The sequence below is a fragment of the Bombina bombina genome, chromosome 2 (assembly GCF_027579735.1).
Source record: "Bombina bombina isolate aBomBom1 chromosome 2, aBomBom1.pri, whole genome shotgun sequence".
Lineage (NCBI taxonomy): Eukaryota > Metazoa > Chordata > Amphibia > Anura > Bombinatoridae > Bombina > Bombina bombina.
In genome coordinates, this window is record NC_069500.1 from 157,650,501 (window position 1) to 157,675,598 (window position 25,098).

Consider the following 25,098-nt stretch of genomic DNA (forward strand, 5'->3'; position numbering starts at 1 on the left):
CCAACCTGTTCATAATTCCCAAAAAAGAGGGAACATTCAGACCTATTTTAGATCTCAAGATTCTAAACAAGTTTCTACGGGTTTCATCATTCAAAATGGAAACCATTCGAACGATCCTTCCTACCATCCAGGAAGGTCAATTCATGACCACGGTGGACTTAAAGGATGCGTACCTATGTATTCCTATCCACAAGGAACATTTTCGGTTCCTAAGGTTCGCCTTTCTGGACAAGCATTACCTGTGGCACTTCCATTCGGATTAGCCACTGCTCCAAGGATTTTCACAAGGGTACTAGGGTCCCTTCTAGCGGTGCTAAGACCAAGGGGCATTGCAGTAGTACCTTACTTGGACGACATCCTGATTCAAGTGTCGTCTCTGTCAAAAGCAAGGGCTCTTACGGACATTGTCCTAGCCTTTCTCAGATCTCACAGGTGGAAAGTGAACATAGAAAAAAGTTCTCTGTCCCCGTCAACAAGAGTTCCCTTCTTGGGAACAATAATAGTTCCCTTAGAAATGAAGGTTTTTCTGACAGAGGCCAGAAAATCAAAACTTCTAAGCTCTTGTCAGGTACTTCATTCTGTTCTTCTTCCTTCCATAGCGCAGTCCATGGAAGTAATAGGTTTGATGGTTGCGGCAATGGACATAGTTCCTTTTGCACGAATTCATCTAAGACCATTGCACCTGTGCATGCTCAGACAGTGGAATGGGGATTATACAGACTTGTCTCCGACGATACAAGTAGATCAAATAACCAGAGATTCACTCCGTTGGTGGCTGACCCTGGACAACCTGTCACAGGGAATGAGCTTCCGCAGACCAGAGTAGGTCATTGTCACGACCGACGCCAGTCTGGTGGGCTGGGGCGCGGTCTGGGAACCCCTGAAAACTCAGGGTCTATGGTTTCGGGAAGACTCTCTTCTCCCGATAAACATAATGGAACTGAGAGCGATATTCAATGCTCTCAAGGCTTGGCCTCGACTAGCAAAGGCCAAATTCATAAGGTTTCATTCAGACATCATGACGACTGTTACATATATCAACCATCAGGGGGTAACAAGGAGTTCCCTGGCGATGGAGGAGCATCCGGGGGAGTGGGAACTCCATCTGGAAATCTTTGCCCAAATAACTCAATTATGGGGCATTCCAGACATGGTTCTGATGGCCTCTCGTCAGAACTTCATGGTCCCTTGTTACGGGTCCAAATCCAGGGATCCCAAGGCGACTCTATTGGATACAATAGTAGCACCTTGGATCTTCAACCTAGCTTATGTATTCCCACCGTTTCCTCTCATTCCCAGGCTGGTAGCCAGGATCAATCTGGAGAGGGCTTCGGTGACCTTGATAGTTCCTGTGTGGCCACGCAGGACTTGGTATGCAGACCTGGTGAATGTGTCATCGGCTCCACCATGGAAGCTACCTTTGAGACAGGACCTTCTTATTCAGGGTCCATTCGAACATCTGAATCTGGTTTTCCTCCAACTGACTGCTTGGAGTTTGAACGCTTGATTTTATCAAAGCGTGGGTTTTCAGATTCTGTAATAGATACTCTTATTCAGGCTAAAAAGCCTGTAACTAGAAAAATTTACCATAATATATGGAAAAAATATATCTGTTGGTGTGAATCTAAAGGATTCCCATGGAACAAGATAAAAATTCCTAAGATTCTTTCCTTTCTACAAGTAGGTTTGGAGAAAGGATTTTCTGCGAGTTCTCTGAAGGGACAGATCTCTGCTTTATCTGTTTTACTTCACAAAGGGCTGGCAGCTGTGCCAGACGTTTAAGCGTTTGTTCAGGCTCTGGTTAGAATCAAGCCTGTTTACAGACCTTTGACTCTTCCCTGGAGTCTTAATCTAGTTCTTTCAGTTCTTCAAGGGGTTCCGTTTGAACCCTTACATTCCGTAGATATTAAGTTATTATCTTGGAAAGTTTTGTTTTAGGTTGCAATTTCTTCTGCTAGAAGAGTTTCTGAGTTATCTGCTCTGCAGTGTTCTCTGCCCTATCTGGTCCATGCAGATAAGGTGGTTTTACGTACTGAGCCTGGTTTTCTTCCGAAGGTTGTTTCCAACAAAAATATTAACCAGGAGATAGTTGTACCTTCTTTGTGTCCGAATCCAGTTTCATAGAAGGAACGTTTGTTACACAATTTGGAAGTTGTCCGTGCTCTAAAATTCTATTTAGATGCTACAAAGGATTTCAGACAAACATCTTCCTTGTTTGTTGTTTATTCTGGTAAAAGGAGAGGTCAAAAAGCAACTTCTACCTCTCTATCTTTTTGGCTTAAAAGCATCATCAGATTGGCTTATGAGACTGCCGGACGGCAGCCTCCTGAAAGAATCACAGCTCATTCCACTAGGGCCGTGGCTTCCACATGGGCCTTTAAGAACGAGGCTTCTGTTGACCAGATATGTAAGGCAGCGACTTGGTCTTCACTGCACACTTTTACCAAATTTTACAAATTTGATACTTTTGCTTCTTCTGAGGCTATTTTTGGGAGAAAGGTTTTGCAAACCGTGGTGCCTTCCATCTAGGTGACCTGATTTGCTCCCTCCCATCATCCGTGTCCTAAAGCTTTGGTATTGGTTCCCACAAGTAAGGATGACGCCGTGGACCGGACACACCTATGTTGGAGAAAACAGAATTTATGTTTACCTGATAAATTACTTTCTCCAACGGTGTGTCCGGTCCACGGCCCGCCCTGTTTTTTTAATCAGGTCTGATGATTTATTTTCTTTAACTACAGTCACCACGGTATCATATGATTTCTCCTATGCAAATATTCCTCCTTTACGTCGGTCGAATGACTGGGGAAGGCGGAGCCTAGGAGGGATCATGTGACCAGCTTTGCTGGGCTCTTTGCCATTTCCTGTTGGGGAAGAGAATATCCCACAAGTAAGGATGACGCCGTGGACCGGACACACCGTTGGAGAAAGTAATTTATCAGGTAAACATAAATTCTGTTTTTTCTTTCATGATTCAGATAGAGCATGCAATTTTAAGCAACTTCCTATTTTACTCTTATTTATCAAATTTTTCTTAGTTCTTTTGGTATCTTCATTTGAAAAGCAGGAATGTAAAGCTTAGGAGTCGGTCCATTTTTTTTTTCTTTCAGCACCTGGGTAGCTCTTGATTGGTGGCTAAAATGTAGTCACCAATAAGCAAGCACTATGCAGGGTGCTGAACCTGAAATTGGTCGGCGGGTAAGCTTTTACATTCCGGTTTTTCAAATAAAGATAGCAAGAGAACAAAGCAACTTTCATAAGAAAAGTAAATTTGAAAGTTGCTTAAAATTGCATGCTCTATCTAAATCATGACAGAAATTAAATTGGGTTTAGTATTCCTTTAAAGCCTTAACGACCGAGGATGTGCAGGGTACGTCCTCAAAAAAAAAAAAAAAAAAAAAAAAAAAAAAAAAAAAAAGGCAGTTAACGCCTGAGGACGTACCCTGCACGTCCTCGGTGTGGAAAGCAGCTGGAAGCGATCCTGCTCGCTTCCAGCTGCTTTCCGGTTATTGCAGTGATGGAGGCATCCTGCAATAACCTTGTTAAGCCATCCGGTGCAGAGAGAGCCACTCTGTGGCCCTCTATGCACCGGAGATTGGTGGCTTCCCGCGTTGGTCGGTGGGAGCCGGACCAGGAGGCGGGTGGCGGCGGCCATTGATGGCCCTCGTCATGTGGAGGGGGGCGGGATCGTGGGGGGGGATGGCCAGGGGCGCGCACGGACGGGCGCACGTGCACGGGAGGGCTGGCGCGTGCACGGGGAGGGAGCGGGTGGGAACCGCTACACTACAGAAAATGCTTTAATAAAAAATGTTAAAAAAAAAAAGTCTAAAAAGTAAAAAAAAAAAACGATCAGTAAGGTGGTGGGGGTTTGTCTGTATGGGGGGGGGGGGAAGCTACACTACAGACCCCCCCCCCCCCCCAAAAAAGCACTTTTTTGGATGGCCCCCAATAAGGCAGATGGGGAGGGATAGAGAGCTGTTTTGGGGGGGATCAGGGAGGTTGGGGGCTAAGGGGGGATGCTACACCACAGCATATGTAAATACTGTATGCTTAAAAAAAATTATTTAAAAAAAAAAAAAAAACCTTATTTTAGTACTGGCAGACTTTCTGCCAGTACTTAAGATGGCGGGGACAATTGTGGGGTGAGGGAGGGAAAGGAGCTGTTTGGGAGGGATCAGGGGGTCTGATGTGTCAGGTGGGAGGCTGATCTCTACACTAAAGCTAAAATTAACCCTGCAAGCTCCCTACAAACTACCTAATTAATCCCTTCACTGCTAACCATAATACACGTGTGATGCGCAGCAGCATTTAGCGGCCTTCTAATTACCAGAAAGCAACGCCAAAGTCATATATGTCTGCTATTTCTGAACAAAGGGGATCCCAGAGAAGCATTTACAACCATTTGTGCCATAATTGCACAAGCTGTTTGTAAATGATTTCAGTGAGAAACCTAAAGTTGTGAAAAGTTTAAAGTTTTTTTTTTAATTTGATCGCATTTGGCGGTGAAATGGTGGCATGAAATATACCAAGATGGGCCTAGATCAATACTTGGGGTTGTCTACTACCCTACACTAAAGCTAAAATTACCCCAAAAAACTCCCTACATGCTCCCTAATTAACCCCTTCACTGCTGGGCATAATACACGTGTGGTGCACAGCGGAATTTAGCGGCCTTCTAATTACCAAAAAGCAACGCCAAAGCCATATATGTCTATTTCTGAACAAAGGGAATCCCAGAGAAGAATTTACAACCATTTATGCCATAATTGCACAAGCTGTTTGTAAATAATTTCAGTGAGAAACCGAAAGTTTGTGAAAAAAATTGTGAAAAAGGGAACAATTTTTTGTATTTGATCGCATTTGGCGGTGAAATGGTGGCATGAAATATACCAAAATTGGCCTAGATCAATACTTTGGGATGTCTTCTAAAAAAAAAAAAAAAATATATATACATATATATATATTAGTGTTCCAATGTAACTAGCGCTAATTTTGAAAAAAAGTGGTTTGGAAATAGCAAAGTGCTACTTGTATTTATGGCCCTATAACTTGCAAAAAAAGCATAGAACATGTAAACATTGGGTATTTCTAAACTCAGGACAAAATTTAGAAACTATTTAGCATGTTTTTTTTTTGGTGGTTGTAGATGTGTAACAGATTTTGGGGGGTCAAAGTTTAAAAAAAAGTGTTTTTTCCCCCCCCCCCCTTTTTTTCCTCATATTTTATAAAAATTTTTATAGTAAATTATAAGATATGATGAAAATAATGGTATCTTTAGAAAGTCCATTTAATGGCTAGAAAAACGGTATATAATGTGTGGGTACAGTAAATGAGTAAGAGGAAAATTACAGCTAAACGCAAACACCGCAAAAATGTAAAAATAGCCTTGGTCCCAAACGGACAGAAAATGGAAAAGCGCTGTGGTCATTAAAGGGACACTGAACCCATTTTTTTTTTCTTTCATGATTCAGATAGAGCATGCAATTTTAAGCAACTTTCTAATTTACTTCTATTATCAATTTTAATTTGTTCTCTTGCTATCTTTATTTGAAAAAGGCATCTCAGCTAAGGAGCCAGCAATTGTTTGCTTCAGGACCATGGACAGAACTTTTTTATTGGTGCTGACCAATCAGCAAGGACAACCCAGGTTGTTCACCACAAATGGGCCGGCATCTAAACTTACATTCTTGCTTTTCAAATAAACATACCAAGAGAAGGAAGAAAATTTGATAATAGGAGTAAATTAGAAAGTTGCTTAAAAATGCATGCTCTATGTGAATCACAAAATATTTTTTTTGAGTACAGTGTCCCTTTAAGGGGTTAACAAGTTTTTTTCTTAATATGTGAAAATCATCTATAAAAGCCGAACCTGCTTTTTTTTTTTTTCTTTTTCCACTTTCAGTCGTCATTAAGATCCCAATGGTTATTTTTGGTAATGGGTCAGATGCCTTAGCTGATGATCGTTCCCTATATGACCTTACTAAACAAATCACACAATATGGGACTTATATAACCTAAGGATTAGAATGAAATATAAATGTCAGTTTTCCATCTTAATGGGAGGAGAGTCCACTGCTTCATTACTTGTGGGCATTAAGAACCTGGCCACCAGGAGGAAGCAAAGACACCCCAGCCAAAGGCTTAAATACCTCCCCCCACTCCCCTCATCCCCCAGTCATTCTTTGCCTTTTGTCACAGGAGGTTGGCATAGAAGTGTTGGAAGATTCGGAGTAGTCTCTTATGGAGGGTAGTACTCTTCAAAATGGGACTGGAGTTTTATGTAGTCCTGTCAGCCTCTGTGAGAGCATGGGTGAATGTTGGTGTCCGGAGATGCAGGGAGAGTCTTTCTGCGAACCCATCCTGACTCAATTTAACAGCTCCATTAGCAATCGGCGTTGACGAGTTTCACTGCCTGCTTTTCTTTTCAGGCTACTACCCTGTCACGCTTGAAGGGCCGTGTTCCTGTTTCACGGCGTTGATTCTGGTAAGATCGTTTAATTTATTACAGTGTGGCTCTTTTATCTTTATAGAATCTAGGGTAATACTCTCGGAAGGGGGCCATTGAACAGGGGGGATTTTATTATGCATAATATTTGTGTTTCTGCTGCATTTGTGTGAGATGAGGCTCTGTCAGTGTGGAACAGTCAGTTCATTAGCGAGAGATTGAGGCAGGCTTTTTTGGCATGTCTCTCTCTCGAGTGCAGGGGCGGTCCTGCATGGCACTCCATGTGACTGGGTGTGGCCTCTGTAACTTCCTCTTTCTCGACCTGCGCTCAGAGGAGACGAAAGCTGTTTCTTGTAGGCCGGGTCATAGGTGGTGGTGAGTGCCTCGGCCATTCTGATATAAAGGTGCCATTTATTTTGTAGATCAAGTCTGTAATAAAGGCGCAAGCTATGGAGGACTCTATGTTAGAGGATACTCCCTCTTTATCTAAACCTATTAACTGCGTATTTTGTGAGAAGGTTCCAGTCGAGCCGCCTACGCAACTGTTCCACTTGCTTTGACAATATTGCTATATCCAAATAGAATAAAGTATTTAGTACGACTGAGCCGTCCACCTCTAAGGGTGCTCCGCCCCGCGAGGTGCGTTCCCTACAATCATCTCCGTATACACAAGCAGTTCCTCAGGGCGCTACTAATCCACCTGCGGGGGGGCCCTTTGGCCGTCAGACTTCGCCGATCAGTTAGATGGCGGTTTCTCTGGCCTTTAATGCGATGCCTCGCCCTACTAAGTGCAAGCAGAAGGTACGGCACTGCTATCCGTCTCAGGGATCTGCGACTCCGCTGGATGTCTGATTATCTGCTGAAGAGGACAACTCCGAATTATCGGAGGATGTCGCTTCTGGGTTGGAATCGGCTACTTCTAGGCTTCTGTCCGCGGAGGAACCAGATTTTAAATTTAAGATGGAGCATTTGCGCTTTCTGCTGAAAGAGGTGCTTGCTACATTTGAGGTTCCGGAACTGAAGCTCCCGGAGGAACCTTCGATCCCTAAACTGGATAGGTTTTATGAGGACAGGGTAGTGCCCCAGGCCTTCCCAGTTCCAGTCAAGATGGCTAACCTTAAGAATGAATGGGAGAAACTTGGTTCGTTCTTTTCCCCCTCTTTTAAAAATCTTTTCTGCGTGCCGGACACACAGCTTGAACTGTGGGGAACCGTCCCTAAGGTAGATGGTGCTATCTCCATGCTTGCTAAGAGAGCAACTATTCCGCAAGAGGATAGCTCCTCTTTCAAGGAACCCATGGATAAAAAGATGGAGTCCATGTTGCGGAAGATGTTCCAACTCACAGGGTTCGTTTTCTAACCGGTGGCTGGTGCGGCTACCTACTGGTGTGACGCTCTATCAGCAATGGTCGAGGTGGAGACTCCCCTCGATGAGATTCTAGAACGAATCAAGGCCTTAAGGGTAGCGCATTGGTTAATTTGTGATGCTAACATCCAGATTATTCGCCTGAATGCTAAAAGACATCAGGTTTTCTGGTCTTAGCCCTCAGGGCTCTGTGTCTAAAGTCGTGGTCTGCTGACATGACTTCAAAGTCTTGCTTGCTTTCCTTCCATTCAAGGGGAAAGTTGTTTGGCCCAGGCCTGGATTCTATCATATCTACAGTCACGGGTGGCAAGGGTGCCTTCTTGCCTCAGGATAAGGCCAAACCTAAGGGGTCTACTTTTCGTGCGGTCAAGTCTCAGCGCCAGCAGCCTGCCGCTAAGTCTGAGCAATCCAAGGGACCTTGGAAGCCAGCTAACTCTTGGATCAAGTCCAAGCAGAACAAGAAGCCCGCCGAGTCAATCGGCATGAAGGGGCGGCCCCCGATCCGTCCTCGGATCAAGTATGGGAACAGACTATCTCTTTTTGCGCAGGCCTGGAGAAGAGACGTTATAGACCCTTCTGCCGGTCGTAGTCCAGGGTTACAGGATAGGTTTCAAGTCCTATCCGCCCAGAGGCAGATTCCTCCTGTCAAACATATCTTCAAGACCAGAAAAGAGACGCCTTCCTGGGGTGTGTTAGGGACCTCTCATCTCTCAAGGTAATTGTCCTAGTCCCTCCAGAAGATAAAGGTCTGGGGTATTATTCAAGCCTAAAGGCCCTAAACAAGTTGCTGTTCCATCATTCTGTTCTGTTCCATTGTTCAAGATGGAGACGATTAGGTTGATTTTTGCCCCTGGTTCAAGAGGGGCAATTTATGATTATAGACCTGAAGGACACTTACCTTCACGTTCCAATCCACAAGGATCACTTCAGGTTTCTAAGATTCACTTTCCTAGACCAGCACTTCCAGTTTGTGGCCCTTCCGTTTGGTCTGGCGACCAAGAGTCTTTACAAAGGTTTTGGGAGCTTTTCTCGCTGTAGCGAGAGCCAGAGGAATTGCAGTGGCTCCTTATGTGGACAATATACTCGTCCAGGCTCCATCCTACAGTTTTGCGGAGGATTCCTCGAGGTCTCTTCTCCTTCGGTCCCAAGGGTGGAAGATAAACGAGTTTGTTGGTCCCCAGCAACAGGGTGGAATTCCTGGGAACGATAATAGATTCTTCAGCCATGAATATTCTTGACAGATCAGAGATGTTGTAAGCTTGTATCCAACTGTCTAGCTCTTCAGACATCTTCCAGGACATCTGTAGCCAGGTGTATGTAGGTGATCAAGCTCATGGTATCCAGCATAAATGTCATTCCGTTTGCCATGTTCCATCTCAGACCTCTTCAGCTGTGCATATTGAGGCAATGAAACAGTGATCATTCAGATCTCTCCCAACACATATTTCTGGGCAGAAGTCCCTGCCTTAGTGGAACCAACCGGGGCAGTTGTCACAGGGGACATCCTTTTTGAGACCATCCTGGGAGATTGTGACCATGCATGCTAGTCTATCAGGATGGGGAGCTTTTTGGGGTGCCAGAAGGGAACAGGGCTAATGGACTCGAGAGGAATCGAGTCTACCTATAAATATTTTGGAACTTTGAGCGATATTCCACACTCTGAGGGCTTGGCCCCTTCTGGGGTTGTCCCGATTAATCAGATTCCAATCGGACAACATTACCTCTGTGACTTACATAAACCACCAGGGGGGAAGAGAAGCTCCCTAGCCATGAGGGAAGTATCTGATTCTAGAATGAGCAGAGACTCACAATTTTTCGCTCTCACCGATCCACATTCTGTGTGTGGACAACTGGGAAGCGGATTTTCTGAGGAGACAGAAGTTTCATCCAGGGGAATGGTCTCTCCATCCCGAGATGTTCGCGGAGATCTGCTGCAGATGGGGGACGCCGGAGATGGACCTCATGGCGTCCAGACTCAATTGCAAGCTACCCAGATACGGGTCACGATCCAGGGATCACCAGGAGGAACTGATGGATGCTTTAGCGGTACCCTGGGATTTCAATCTAATATACGTATTTCCACCGTTGCCTCTTCAACCTCGTGTAGTGCCCCGCATCAAGCAGGAGCAAGCTTCAGTTATTCTGATTGCTCCTTTGTGGCCGAGGAGGATGTGGTTTGCGGATCTGGTGGGGATGTCGTTATCTCTGTGGCGGTTACCTTGTCGCAGGGATCTGCTGGTTCAAGGTCCTTCTCTACATTAAAATCTCGATTCTGAGGCTGACTGCGTGCAGATTGAACAACTAGTCTTAGCCAAGAGAGGATTTTCGGAAAGAGTGATTGACACACTTGTTCAGGCCAGGAAACCGGTCACTCGACGCATATACCCCAAGGTTTGGAGGACCCACTTGTCCTGGTGTGAGGAACGAGGATATCCCTGGCATAAGGTCAGGGTATACAGGATTTTGGCTTTTTTCCAGGACGGTCTGGATAAGGGTCTTGCCGCTAATTCCCTAAGGGGACAGATCTCGGCTTTATCTGTACTGTTGCATAAGAAGCTTGCGGAGCTTCCTGACATTGTCCTTTGTTCAGGCTCTGGTTAGGATCAGGCCTGTCTTCAAGAATCCGGCTCCTCCTTGGAGTTAAACTTGGTTCTTAAGGTTTTGCAGAGGGTTCCATTCAGTCTGTGCCTACTCTTGACATTAAGGTTCTTTCATGGGAAGTCCTGTTGTTATTGGCTATTGCATCGGCAGTCAGAGTTTGAGTTGGCGGCCTTGCAATGCGAGCCACTTTACTTAATTTTTCATGCTGTTCTTCGAACTGGTTTGGGATTCCTTCCCAAGGTGGTGTTAAATCAAAACATCAATCAGAAAATATTGGTTCCTTTGTGTCCTAACCCTTCTTCGAAGGAAAGGTTACTTCATAATCTGGACGTGGTTCAGGCTTTGAAGTTTTATCTTCAGGCCACGAAGGAGTTAAGACAGACTTCGTCCTTATTTTGTTGTTTACTCAGGGAAGCGCAGGGGACAAAGGGCCTCTGCCACTTCTCTATCATTTTGGTTGAGTATGATCCATCTGGCATATGAGACAGCGGGACACAAGCCTCCCCAGAGGATTACGGCTCACTTGACTAGAGCGGTGGCCTCTTCTTGGGCCTTTAAGAATGAGGCTTCTATGGAGCAGATTTGTAAGGAGGCCACTTGGTCTTCCTTACATACTTTTGCAAAATTTTATAAATTTTATGTTTTTGCTTCAGTGGAAGCACATTTTGGAAGAGGGGTTCTGCAGGCTGTGGTGCCCTCAGTTTAGGGTCCGCATCCTTTTGCCCTCCCGTTTTTTTTCATTGTGTCCTCTAGAGCTTGGTTTTTTTTTCCCACAAGTAATGAATGAAGCAGTGGACTCTCCTCACATTAAGATGGAAAACATAAATTAGGCTTACCTGATAATTTCATTTACATCTGTGGGAGGAGAGTCCACTGCCCCGCCCGTTTCTCCGGTGGGCAGACCTAAATTTAGTTTATTCTTCTGGCACCATTTATACCCTGATATTTTTCCTACTGTTTCTTGTTCCCTTGGCAGAATGACTAGGGGAGTGGGGGGAGGTATTTAAGCCTTTGGCTGTGGTGTCTTTGCCTCCTCTTGGTGACCAGGTTCTTAATTCCCACAAGTAATGAATGAAGCAGTGGACTCTCCTCCCACAGATGGAAATACAATTATCAGGTAAGCATAATTTGTTTTTTTCCAAGAAAATAAACAATCCCTGTATTTTGCAGGTTCGAGAAATGTTGAAGATGAGGGATTCCAATGGTGCACGCATGTTGACGTTAATAACTGAGCAGTTCATGGCTGATCCACGACTTTCACTTTGGAGGCAGCAAGGAACAGCAATGACTGACAAGTATAGGCAGCTCTGGGATGAACTAGGTAATTTTATTTGAATTCTTTAATAATAAATGCTATGCATAAAGACAGGTATGCAATCCCCCAGCATGTAAGAATATGGTAAAATAAAATATTGGGATGTTAAAGCTGTTCCTGTTTGTCACAATTTTATTTGCTTATGTTTAATTTTTTTTAATTCACATCTAGAATGTTTTTTGTTTTCCTGTATGTTTTACCAATTTGATAATCCATGTTTTGCAACCATCTTAGTTGGAATAAGTTAATTGACATGCACAGACTGGAAGAGAGGTGCAATTTATGGAAACTTCCAATGATGTATGCTGTATAGAGGTCTAATTTAATTGTAAAAAAAGAAACCGCTTGTTTTACTGCAGGGGAGATTCCACCAAATAAACATTTGTACATAAGTAATCCAGCCCAGCACTAAACCCCCCATATAAGTGATCGAATATCCATTATAAGTATATAATATAGTCGCAGTCAGTCCTGATGTGTGCTCACAAGTATTGGTATATACCCCAAAGTCAGTAAGCACCAAACACTTCCGTATAAGGAGACTTGCATGTATTCAGTTCGTAGTGGACCTTTTTTAACGCTGTTCAGAGACAAGGCGTCTGTTTAGAACAGCCTTATCTGTGCATTCCAAGCTGTTGCTGCATCTACTCTCATCTTAATGTGGGAGACGCAGCCGAGCGGCTTGTGAATACACTGGTACAGGAAACAAATGCCCTTCAAACTAACAGCACGCTACTAGTCTTCATTTCTTAACGGATGTTTGCAGCAACAAATCGGTTGAAAAGCACATGACAAAGACTCTGGGTTGTCTCTCAATATGTTGTATAATAATGTTGATAATGGGGGTTGTGATGTTTATTCAACTAGTCTGCATTTCAACCTACTTTACCACCACAGTTTGTTTTTAGCTGCAAATTTTGCTTAGAATGTATCAGTTTGTATATACTATTGTGCCAATTTGTATACTTGAACTATAATTGGTGGCTCAATAAGTTAGGGGCATATGTGATATTAGTATGGTTTGACATTGTATCTTTAAGCTAGGGACAGTACCTTATCTCACTTTAACCATGTAGCTACAAGTTGTTTGTTTTTAAATTTATATGAAGTGTGTGGTCTAAAAAAGCCGTAATCAAAGCTAACTACACAAACTGGTAAGCAAGTTGTCCCTCATTGTTGCTTTTGTTTGTGCTTTCCTGGACTTTTAACATGTTTTTGAATAAAGTTTTGTTGTTTTAATATCACCGCTGCTGAACTTTTTTTTTTCTTTTCTTATTTAATTTTACCTATTTTAGTTGTCTTTTGAAACATCAAACCTTCTTAAAGGGACAGTAAAGTCAAAACTAAACTTTTATGATTCAGATAGGGCATGCAATTTTAAACAACTTTCCAATTTACTTTTATCATCAAATTTGCTTTGTTCCCTTGGAGGTATTTTTGAAAAGCTAAACCTAGCTAGGCTCAAACTGATTTCTAAACCGTTGAAAACCGCCTCATTTTGAGTTTTTCACAGTTAGATAGTGTTAGTTCATGTGTGTCATATAGATAACATTGTGCTCACTCCCGTGAAGTTATTTAGGAGTCTTCACTGATTGACTACACTGCATGCCTGTCAAAAGCACTTAGATAATGGGGCAGTCTGCAGAGACGTAGATACAAGGTTATCACAGAGGTAAAAAGTATATTATAACTTGGTTATGCAAAAATGGGGAATTGGTAATAAAGGGATTATCTATCTTTTTAAATAAGAAACATTTTGGTGTAGACTGTCCCAGCATCAACTGTAATCTTGAATCTTCCAACTGTTTCTCAACAGTTAAATTTTCAGACATCCCAACCTGCAAAAACTAATTTCAGGGAGGTGCCCCCCCCAAAAAAAAAAGGTGGTTTAAGGATTAATTAGCTTCCAACTTTAATTTGATATAGACAAATATATTTTTCTATTTGTTTTAGATGTTGTACGGCTGTAAGAAATGATGGGGTATCCCTGGAGTATAAAGATCAATTAGGGATGTAGGAATACATAGATCTGAGGACTATTGTATGAGTGAGTGTGACAGATTTGTAGGGTTAGTTGAGAATCCATTCCCTCAATACCTGCTCCTATCATTGTATCTGCACAATACATGTGCTACAGAAATACTTCTAGCCCTGGCAACAGGTATATTGGCACCGAGCAGCGCACACTCACTTTCCCCAGGGTCAACATGTTACAAACCGGTCACAGGCGCTCAGTCACAGCAGCTCGGCTCTGTGCTCGCCCCGTGTGCTGCTCATTGGTGGGGAAACGGGCTTCAGCACGTCGGGTCCTGCTACCATGGAAACACTTTAGACACAACTCATGACGAAGTCACATGGGGTGCTACCTGATTTTGTGTGTGCTAATCAGATATTACATAATTGACAATTATTGTGGGTGACATGATTTGCATCCTATCCCGGCACAGCCGACTTCTGGGATATTGTATTTAATTTGCGGGCATCAGGGAGCCGCTATTACAATGCGGGAGACTTCCAGGAGAGTTGGGATGTCTGCGTTTTGTGATTAAAAAAAATATACACTTTAAATAAGTTTCTGTGGCATATTGTCTGGAACTGCCATGTCCAACCTGAGCACCAGGGGGGCCATACTGTATGTACTTTAGCTAGAGAAGACATTAAAGGGACAGTATACACCAATTTTCATTTAACTGCATGTACTAGACACTACTATAAAGAATAAGATGCACAGATAGATATAAAAATCCATTATAAAAACGTTTAAAAACTTACTTGGAAGCTCCCAGTTTAGCTCTGTTAAAAAGGATTAGTTAAAGCACCCACTGAAAGTGGGAAATATTCAGACACTCCTCTCTCCCCCTTCCTCTGCATATGAAAAGACTCTTTACACAAACAGGAGCAAGCTGGAGTAGGTGTACATCAGTATTCTCCTAAAACTTTAGGGCTTGGTTAAGAGTCTGAAAATCAGCACAATGTTATTTAACCTCTTAAGGACATATGACAGAATTTCTCCGTCATAAAACAATTGAGCAAACTGAAAGCTGTGTCCTTAAAGGGTTAAAAATAAGCAAACCTATAAAAAATTTTTTTTAAAAAAGCTGTATAGGCTATATAAATGGATCAATCTACAAAACATTTATGCAAAGAAAAATCTAGCGTATAATGTACTTTTACAGGAAGCAAATGTTTACCAGTGGTGATTTTAGTGGGTAAAATTGGACACCATACTGTCAGTAGAAACTGTACAAACAAAAACTATTACCAATTTAGTTGACTGCAATGGTCAATTGGTGTTTTTTCTAAAAAGTTCAATATGTTTGTGTGCTGATTTGGTTACTAGTGTTTCTAAAATTGGCTCATCTTCCCTCTGGGGAAGAAGTAAAAAAAAAAAAAAAAAATCCTGCCCTCCCTATGCAATATTTTAAAGTCTCTTTGAATTTTTTTCTTTTTAAAAGATAGATAATCCCTTTATTACCCCTTCCACAGTATTGCATAACAACCCTTTTCTTTATTAATATACTTTCTGCCTCTATTATTACCTGAGGTAAGGGACAGCCCGCAGGGGCTTAGAAACAGGCAGACAATAAAAAAAAAATAAAGTAGTCTGTCCCGTTAAAACGTCAGATGATAACATTTGACATCCATTTGTAACAGTCTATTGTTGGTACTCAGTGCCATCTGTTGGTAAGGTTTATGCTTCTTCCTGTTGTGTCTAATTTAAAAGAAAAAGGGCCCAGATGTATAGTCTAGCATAGTCTATTTTATGTTTGTCATCTCATGGGATAACACTACATCTCCAGCGGTAAATATTTATTACTTTACACTCCCTATCCTTTTGGGATGGAGTGAGTACCTAGAATAGCAAGGACTTACACTTTGCAAATATGGTTATATTGTAACGTCTGAGACCCTCACAGGTGAGTCTTGGCTCCCCCCAGAGAGTGGCTTCCCCCCCCCCCCCCCACACTCCTGGGCTCAGTATGACAATTAACGTATTTATAAAGAAGAATCAAATAAATAATAAAAGGTAGTGAGAGTCCACATTCATATTCTTACAAGTGAAATTACAACACCTGTCCAGCAGTAGGAGGCAAAGACTACCCAAACAGAGCGTTCAACTATCCCTCCTACTTCCCCTTTCCTCCCAGTAGTTATTTGCCTTATACTGGAGGTAGGCAGATTCCAGAAGTGCTCAACAGGATTTTATATTTCATTCCCTCACTGGATTGTTTCCTTTAAGAGGTTTGTGGTGAATCTATCTACTATGTAATACGCTTAGTAGACTCTTGTACTTTGTGAGTCACAGGAGTCGCAGGGAATTTTGCATGCCTCCCCTAGTGTACGGTCAACTCACCCCTGTCAGTTACACTGGTTGTCTTTTCTGCACAGGGCTGATGTGACTACTGACAGACTCTGCAGTTGGTAAGTACTGTGTTATTATTTTTATGGTTCTCATACAGGCAAGTTGTTTTCAAGGAGGGTAATTACATGTTGCATGCTTATGTTTGCTAGCTTTTCCATTCTCTGGGAAACAAGTTTTGGGGCTATTGTTTATTGGGATATAGGAAGTCCCTTACCCACTAATGTGTGCGCACTTTCTCTGCTGTAATATCACCGGGTCTGACAGCGCATCAGTGTTTCTCCAACATAGGTGTGTCCGGTCCACGGCGTCATCCTTACTTGTGGGATATTCTCTTCCCCAACAGGAAATGGCAAAGAGCCCAGCAAAGCTGGTCACATGATCCCTCCTAGGCTCCGCCTACCCCAGTCATTCTCTTTGCCGTTGTACAGGCAACATCTCCACGGAGATGGCTTAGAGTTTTTTAGTGTTTAACTGTAGTTTTTATTATTCAATCAAGAGTTTGTTATTTTAAAATAGTGCTGGTATGTACTATTTACTCTGAAACAGAAAAGAGATGAAGATTTCTGTTTGTAAGAGGAAAATGATTTTAGCAACCGTTACTAAAATCAATGGCTGTTCCACACAGGACTGTTGAGAGGAATTAACTTCAGTTGAGGGAACAGTGAGCAGAATTTTACTGCTTGAGGTATGACACATTCTAACAAGACGATGTAATGCTGGAAGCTGTCATTTTCCCTATGGGATCCGGTAAGCCATTTTTATTACAGACAATAAATAAGGGCTTCACAAGGGCTTTTTAAGACTGTAGACATTTTCTGGGCTAAATCGATTCATATAATAAACATATTTAGCTTTGAGGAATCATTTTAATCTGGGTATTTTGTAAAATAATATCGGCAGGCACTGTTTGGGACACCTTATTCTCTAGGGGCTTTCCCTTATCATAGGCAGAGTCTCATTTTCGCGCCGGTATTGCGCACTTGTTTTTGAGAAGCATGACATGCAGTCGCATGTGTGAGGAGCTCTGATACATAGAAAAGACTTTCTGAAGGCGTCATTTGGTATCGTATTCCCCTTTGGGCTTGGTTGGGTCTCAGCAGCAGATACCAGGGACTGTAAAGGGGTTAAAGATAAAAACGGCTCCGGTTCCGTTATTTTAAGGGTTAAAGCTTCCAAATTTGGTGTGCAATACTTTTAAGGCTTTAAGACACTGTGGTGAAATTTTGGTGAATTTTGAACAATTCCTTCATACTTTTTCGCAATTGCAGTAATAAAGTGTGTTCAGTTTAAAATTTAAAGTGACAGTAACGGTTTTATTTTAAAACGTTTTTTGTACTTTGTTATCAAGTTTATGCCTGTTTAACATGTCTGAACTACCAGATAGACTGTGTTCTGAATGTGGGGAAGCCAAGGTTCCTTCTCATTTAAATAGATGTGATTTATGTGACACAAAATTTAGAGAAAATGATGCCCAAGATGATTCCTCAAGTGAGGGGAGTAAGCATGGTACTGCATCATCCCCTCCTTCGTCTACACCAGTCTTGCCCACTCAGGAGGCCCCTAGTACATCTAGCGCGCCAATACTCCTTACTATGCAACAATTAACGGCTGTAATGGATAATTCTATCAAAAACATTTTAGCCAAAATGCCCACTTATCAGCGTAAGCGCGACTGCTCTGTTTTAGATAATACTGAAGAGCATGAGGACGCTGATGATATTGTTTCTGAAGGGCCCCTACACCAGTCTGAGGGGGCCAGGGAGGTTTTGTCTGAGGGAGAAATTTCAGATTCAGGGAAAATTTCTCAACAAGCTGAACCTGATGTGATTACATTTAAATTTAAGTTGGAACATCTCCGCGCTCTGCTTAAGGAGGTGTTATCCACTCTGGATGATTGTGAGAATTTGATCATCCCAGAGAAACTATGTAAAATGGACAAGTTCCTAGAGGTCCCGGGGCCCCCAGAAGCTTTTCCTATACCCAAGCGGGTGGCGGACATTGTAAATAAAGAATGGGAGAGGCCCGGTATACCTTTCGTCCCTCCCCCCATATTTAAAAAATTGTTTCCTATGGTCGACCCCAGAAAGGACTTATGGCAGACAGTCCCCAAGGTCGAGGGGGCGGTTTCTACTTTAAACAAACGCACCACTATACCCATAGAAGATAGTTGTGCTTTCAAAGATCCTATGGATAAAAAATTAGAAGGTTTGCTTAAAAAGATGTTTGTTCAGCAAGGTTACCTTCTACAACCAATTTCATGCATTGTCCCTGTCACTACAGCCGCGTGTTTCTGGTTCGATGAGCTAGAAAAGGCGATCACTAGTGATTCTCCTCCTTATGAGGAGATTATGGACAGAATCCGTGCTCTCAAATTGGCTAATTCTTTCACCCTAGACGCCACTTTGCAATTGGCTAGGTTAGCGGCGAAAAATTCTGGGTTTGCTATTGTGGCGCGCAGAGCGCTTTGGTTGAAATCTTGGTCAGCGGATGCGTCTTCCAAGAACAAATTGCTTAACATTCCTTTCAAGGGGAAAACGCTGTTTGGCCCTGACTTGAAAGAGATTATCTCTGATATCACTGGGGGCAAGGGCCACGCCCTTCCTCAGGATAGGTCTTTCAAGGCCAAAAATAAACCTAATTTTCGTCCCTTTCGTAGAAACGGACCAGCCCCAAGTGCTACGTCCTCTAAGCAAGAGGGTAATACTTCTCAAGCCAAGCCAGCCTGGAGACCAATGCAAGGCTGGAACAAGGGAAAGCAGGCCAAGAAACCTGCCACTGCTACCAAGACAGCATGAACTGTTGGCCCCCGATCCGGGACCGGATCTGGTGGGGGGCAGACTCTCTCTCTTCGCTCAGGCTTGGGCAAGAGATGTTCTGGATCCTTGGGCACTAGAAATAGTCTCCCAAGGTTATCTTCTGGAATTCAAAGGGCTTCCCCCAAGGGGGAGGTTCCACAGGTCTCAATTGTCTTCAGACCACATAAAAAAACAGGCATTCTTACATTGTGTAGAAGACCTGTTAAAAATGGGAGTGATTCATCCTGTTCCATTAGGGGAACAAGGGATGGGGTTCTACTCCAATCTGTTCGTAGTTCCCAAAAAAGAGGGAACGTTCAGACCAATCTTAGATCTCAAGATCCTAAACAAGTTTCTCAAGGTTCCATCGTTCAAAATGGAAACCATTCGAACAATTCTTCCTTCCATCCAGGAAGGTCAATTCATGACCACGGTGGATTTAAAGGATGCGTATCTACATATTCCTATCCACAAGGAACATCATCGGTTCCTAAGGTTCGCATTCCTGGACAAGCATTACCAGTTCGTGGCACTTCCTTTCGGATTAGCCACTGCTCCAAGGATTTTCACAAAGGTACTAGGGTCCCTTCTAGCGGTGCTAAGACCAAGGGGCATTGCAGTAGTACCTTACTTGGACGACATTCTGATTCAAGCGTCGTCCCTTCCTCAAGCAAAGGCTCACACGGACATAGTCCTGGCCTTTCTCAGATCTCACGGATGGAAAGTGAACGTAGAAAAGAGTTCTCTATCTCCGTCAACAAGGGTTCCCTTCTTGGGAACAATAATAGACTCCTTAGAAATGAGGATTTTTCTGACAGAGGCCAGAAAAACAAAACTTCTAAACTCTTGTCAAATACTTCATTCCGTTCCTCTTCCTTCCATAGCGCAGTGCATGGAAGTAATAGGTTTGATGGTAGCGGCAATGGACATAGTTCCTTTTGCGCGCATTCATCTAAGACCATTACAACTGTGCATGCTCAGTCAGTGGAATGGGGACTATACAGACTTGTCTCCGACGATACAAGTAAATCAGAGGACCAGAGATTCACTCCGTTGGTGGCTGTCCCTGGACAACCTGTCACAAGGGATGAACTTCCGCAGGCCAGAGTGGGTCATTGTCACGACCGACGCCAGTCTGATGGGCTGGGGCGCGGTCTGGGGACCCCTGAAAGCTCAGGGTCTTTGGTCTCGGGAAGAATCTCTTCTACCGATAAATATTCTGGAACTGAGAGCGATACTCAATGCTCTCAAGGCTTGGCCTCAGCTAGCAAAGGCCAAGTTCATACGGTTTCAATCAGACAACATGACGACTGTTGCGTACATCAACCATCAGGGGGGAACAAGGAGTTCCCTGGCGATGGAAGAAGTGACCAAAATCATTCAATGGGCGGAGACTCACTCCTGCCACCTGTCTGCAATCCACATCCCAGGAGTGGAAAATTGGGAAGCGGATTTTCTGAGTCGTCAGACATTACATCCGGGGGAGTGGGAACTCCATCCGGAAATCTTTGCCCAAATTACTCAACTGTGGGGCATTCCAGACATGGATCTGATGGCCTCTCGTCAGAACTTCAAGGTTCCTTGCTACGGGTCCAGATCCAGGGATCCCAAGGCGACTCTAGTAGATGCACTAGTAGCACCTTGGACCTTCAAACTAGCTTATGTATTCCCGCCGTTTCCTCTCATCCCTAGGCTGGTAGCCAGGATCAATCAGGAGAGGGCATCGGTGATCTTGATAGCTCCTGCGTGGCCACGCAGGACTTGGTATGCAGATCTGGTGAATATGTCATCGGCTCCACCATGGAAGCTACCTTTGAGACGAGACCTTCTTGTTCAAGGTCCGTTCGAACATCCGAATCTGGTCTCACTCCAACTGACTGCTTGGAGATTGAACGCTTGATCTTATCAAAGCGAGGGTTCTCAGATTCTGTTATTGATACTCTTGTTCAGGCCAGAAAGCCTGTAACCAGAAAAATTTACCACAAAATATGGAAAAAATATATCTGTTGTCCCAAGGGAATCCTTTAGATTCACACCAAGGTAAAAATTCCTAAGATTCTATCCTTTCTTCAAGAAGGATTGGAGAAAGGATTATCTGCAAGTTCCTTGAAGGGACAGATTTCTGCCTTGTCTGTGTTACTTCACAAAAAGTTGGCAGCTGTGCCAGATGTTCAAGCCTTTGTTCAGGCTCTGGTTAGAATCAAGCCTGTTTACAAACCTTTGACTCCTCCTTGGAGTCTCAACTTAGTTCTTTCAGTTCTTCAGGGGGTTCCGTTTGAACCCTTACATTCCGTTGATATTAAGTTATTATCTTGGAAAGTTCTGTTTTTGGTTGCAATTTCTTCTGCTAGAAGAGTTTCAGAATTATCTGCTCTGCAGTGTTCTCCTCCTTATCTGGTGTTCCATGCAGATAAGGTGGTTTTACGTACTAAACCTGGTTTTCTTCCGAAAGTTGTTTCTAACAAAAACATTAACCAGGAGATAGTCGTGCCTTCTTTGTGTCCGAATCCAGTTTCAAAGAAGGAACGTTTGTTGCACAATTTGGATGTTGTTCGCGCTCTAAAATTCTATTTAGATGCTACAAAGGATTTTAGACAAACATCTTCCTTGTTTGTTGTTTACTCTGGTAAAAGGAGAGGTCACAAAGCAACTTCTACCTCTCTCTCTTTTTGGATTAAAAGCATCATCAGATTGGCTTATGAGACTGCCGGACGGCAGCCTCCTGAAAGAATCACAGCTCATTCCACTAGGGCTGTGGCTTCCACATGGGCCTTCAAGAACGAGGCTTCTGTTGATCAGATATGTCGGGCAGCGACTTGGTCTTCACTGCACACTTTTACCAAATTTTACAAGTTTGATACTTTTGCTTCTTCTGAGGCTATTTTTGGGAGAAAGGTTTTGCAAGCCGTGGTGCCTTCCATTTAGGCGACCTGATTTGCTCCCTCCCTTCATCCGTGTCCTAAAGCTTTGGTATTGGTTCCCACAAGTAAGGATGACGCCGTGGACCGGACACACCTATGTTGGAGAAAACAGAATTTATGTTTACCTGATAAATTACTTTCTCCAACGGTGTGTCCGGTCCACGGCCCGCCCTGGTTTTTTAATCAGGTCTGATAATTTATTTTCTTTAACTACAGTCACCACGGTATCATATGGTTTCTCCTATGCAAATATTCCTCCTTTACGTCGGTCGAATGACTGGGGTAGGCGGAGCCTAGGAGGGATCATGTGACCAGCTTTGCTGGGCTCTTTGCCATTTCCTGTTGGGGAAGAGAATATCCCACAAGTAAGGATGACGCCGTGGACCGGACACACCGTTGGAGAAAGTAATTTATCAGGTAAACATAAATTCTGTTTTTTACAGTCCTGGTCGTTAAAGGGACACTGAACCCAATTTTTTTTATTTCATGATTCAGATAGAGCATGACATTTTAAGCAACTTTCTAATTTACTCCTATTATCAATTTTTCTTTGTTCTCTTGCTATCTTTATTTTAAAAGCAGGAATGTAAATCTTAGCAGCCAGCCCATTTTAGGTTCAGCACTATGGATAGTGTTTGCTCATGAAAGGCTTACATTTACCCACCAATAAGCAAGCATAACCCAGGTTCTCAACCAAAAATGGGCTGGCTCCTATGCATCACATTTCTGCTTTCTAAATAAAGATAGCAAGAGAACAAAGAAAAATTGATAATAGGAGTAAATTAGAAAGTTGTTTAAAATTGCATACATCTGAATCAAGAAAGTAAAAATTTGGGTTTAGTGTTCCTTTAATACACAGTTGGTGAGACCTTTATTACGGTCCTGCAGTGGATAGTTAATTTATTTTCCCGCCTCAGGGCCGTCTGGCGTGTTCCACCCCCACTTCCTGTTTAGACGGACAGCGTTCTCACTAGCGCTTCATAGACAGCGCACTCCTCGTCCATCGTTTGGGAGAAAAGTTCTTCAAGCTGTTGTATCCAGAAACTATGGTCTGCATTGCCTTTCTTATCCCACCCTACTTTTTGTGGTCTCCAGTATGGGTATAATTTCCCATATGTAAGAATAGGAATTTGTGGACTCACTACCATTTGAAAGAAAATATAATTTATGCTTACCTGATAAATTCTTTTCTTTCTTGGTAGTGAGAGTCCACAAACCTGCCCAGACTTACTTAGCAGCCTTTTTCCTATCTCTTTCCCAAGTCCTTGGGTTGAACTAATGGAAGGAGAAGTAGGTAGTTGGAACGCTCTGTTTCGGGTGTCTTTGCATCCTCCTGGCGGTCAGGTGTTGTATATGCCCATTTGTAGTGGACTCACTAAAAAGAAAATAATTTACCTGGAAAGCATAATTTTTTTTTTGTACAGTTTACCATTTTGTTCAGTCATTAAAGGGATAAGCCCAAACTTTTTCTTTCATGATTCTGATAGAGCATGTGATTTTAAACAACTTTCTAATTTACTTCTTGTATCAATTTTTTGTTCTTTTGTTATTTTTGTTGAAAAGCAGGGACTTATGCTTAGGAGTCTGCCCATTTCTGAAACACTATGGCAGCAGTTTTGCAATGTTATCAATTTGCAAGAGCACTAGATTAGTGCTGCGGAATCTGTTGGCGCTCTACAAATACCTGATAATAGATGTCTGCACTATTTCCTGCCTTGTAGTTCTCCAGGTGCCTACCTAGGTTTCTCTTCAACACAGAATACAATGGGAGCATTGCAAATTTGATAATACAAGTAATGTAGAACTTTTTTAAAATGGTATTCTCTGTCTGAATCACAATCATTTGGTTTCATATCCCTTTAAATTCTAGGTTGCATTGATTGTAGAAAAAGCTGTATTTACTGAACTCATGTATAAATAAAAATCTGCACAATTTCTTGGTTTATATGAACAATATAGGCTTTAGAAAATTATAAACCAGCTGGCTGTTTAAACTCCATCTGTCATCTATCTACCTGAAAAGCCCTTTGCACATTTATTAAATTTTTAAGGTATTACTGTTCTGATACATATTCTTAAAATTATATTTAAAGGGACATTCTACTACAAGATTTTTGTTTGATAGATAATCCCTTTATTACCCATTCCTCAGTTTTACAATGCCAACACTTTTTATATCAATATATTTTTACCTTTGATTACCTTGTCTCATTTTTTTTGACAGACTTACATTTAAGACAATCAGTGCACTGCTGACTCATAGATAACATTGTGCTCACTCCTGTGGAGTTATTTGACCCACTGGAACTACCACTGTCAAGCTGTGAAAAAGTATAGAAATCTGAGATAAAGGCGGTCTGCAGGGTCTTAGAAACAGGCAGACATTTAGACGTTTAAAGTTTATAAAGTATATTAATATAACAATTTTTGTTCTGCAAAGCTGGATAGTAAAGGCATCTTTTTAAACCATAAACATTTTGAAGTAGACTATTCCTTTAAAGGACTGTGCTTAATAAATCTCCATTATATTTAAAATTTCTCTACTAATACATCCTACACCTGGCTGCATTTTTAAAGAGATGTAAAACACATTTTACTTACAAGACTTGTTTTATTTTTGCAATAAACTAATACTCATGGAGTCTGAAAGCTTTGCAGAGCAATTGACACCTTATTTGCTGCAATTGGTTTTCAGTGGCCACACTCTCCAACTACTTGGCTTATTTGGCTGTGTCAGCCCAGACTTTTTACTGGAGTAGACAAGCCTAGAAACTAACTTTTCAACTATATAGAGGGCTGAGGCTCGTGCAGTCTATAGTGTGCGCTTCCAGTTCTCAAAATTGGAAATTCCACAATTGTGTTTGACAAGAAAAATGGGCAAAAAAACACATTTTTTTTTCTAAGCATACTTTTTTTACAGTCTCAATGTTTTGTGCACCATTTAACAATATAATATGCATAGTAAAACAATTTTGCAGTGTACTTCCATTAATTTTACCTCCCTTTTTCATTTAAATTGAGGGTAATCTACACACTTCTCTGAAAAGTCCTGTATTACAAGATGTTCCTTTGTTTGCAAAAGTATTCTGATAGCCCCCCCCTGTTAAAGTGACATAATAATAATTTGCTTAATCACTTGAAACTGATGCAGCATAACTGTAAAAAGCTGACAGGAAAATATCACCTGAGCATCTCTATGTAAAAAAGGAAGATATTTTACCTCAGTTTCCTCAGCTTAGCAGAGTTAGTTTTGTGTAAAAAGTTATACTCAGCTGCTGTCCTGCTGCAGGTAA

At 42.4% G+C, this 25,098-nt stretch overlaps 1 protein-coding gene across 1 annotated transcript in view; it reads left to right on the plus strand.

Moving 5' to 3' along the window:
• Window positions 1–25,098, plus strand: part of ZSWIM6 (zinc finger SWIM-type containing 6) — a 270,005-nt gene that overhangs the window by 114,157 nt on the left and 130,750 nt on the right. Inside the window, exon 4 of the mRNA XM_053701315.1 lies at window positions 11,582–11,732. Coding sequence (XP_053557290.1) covers window positions 11,582–11,732 — 151 coding nt within the window. The remainder of the gene's footprint in view (window positions 1–11,581; window positions 11,733–25,098) is intronic.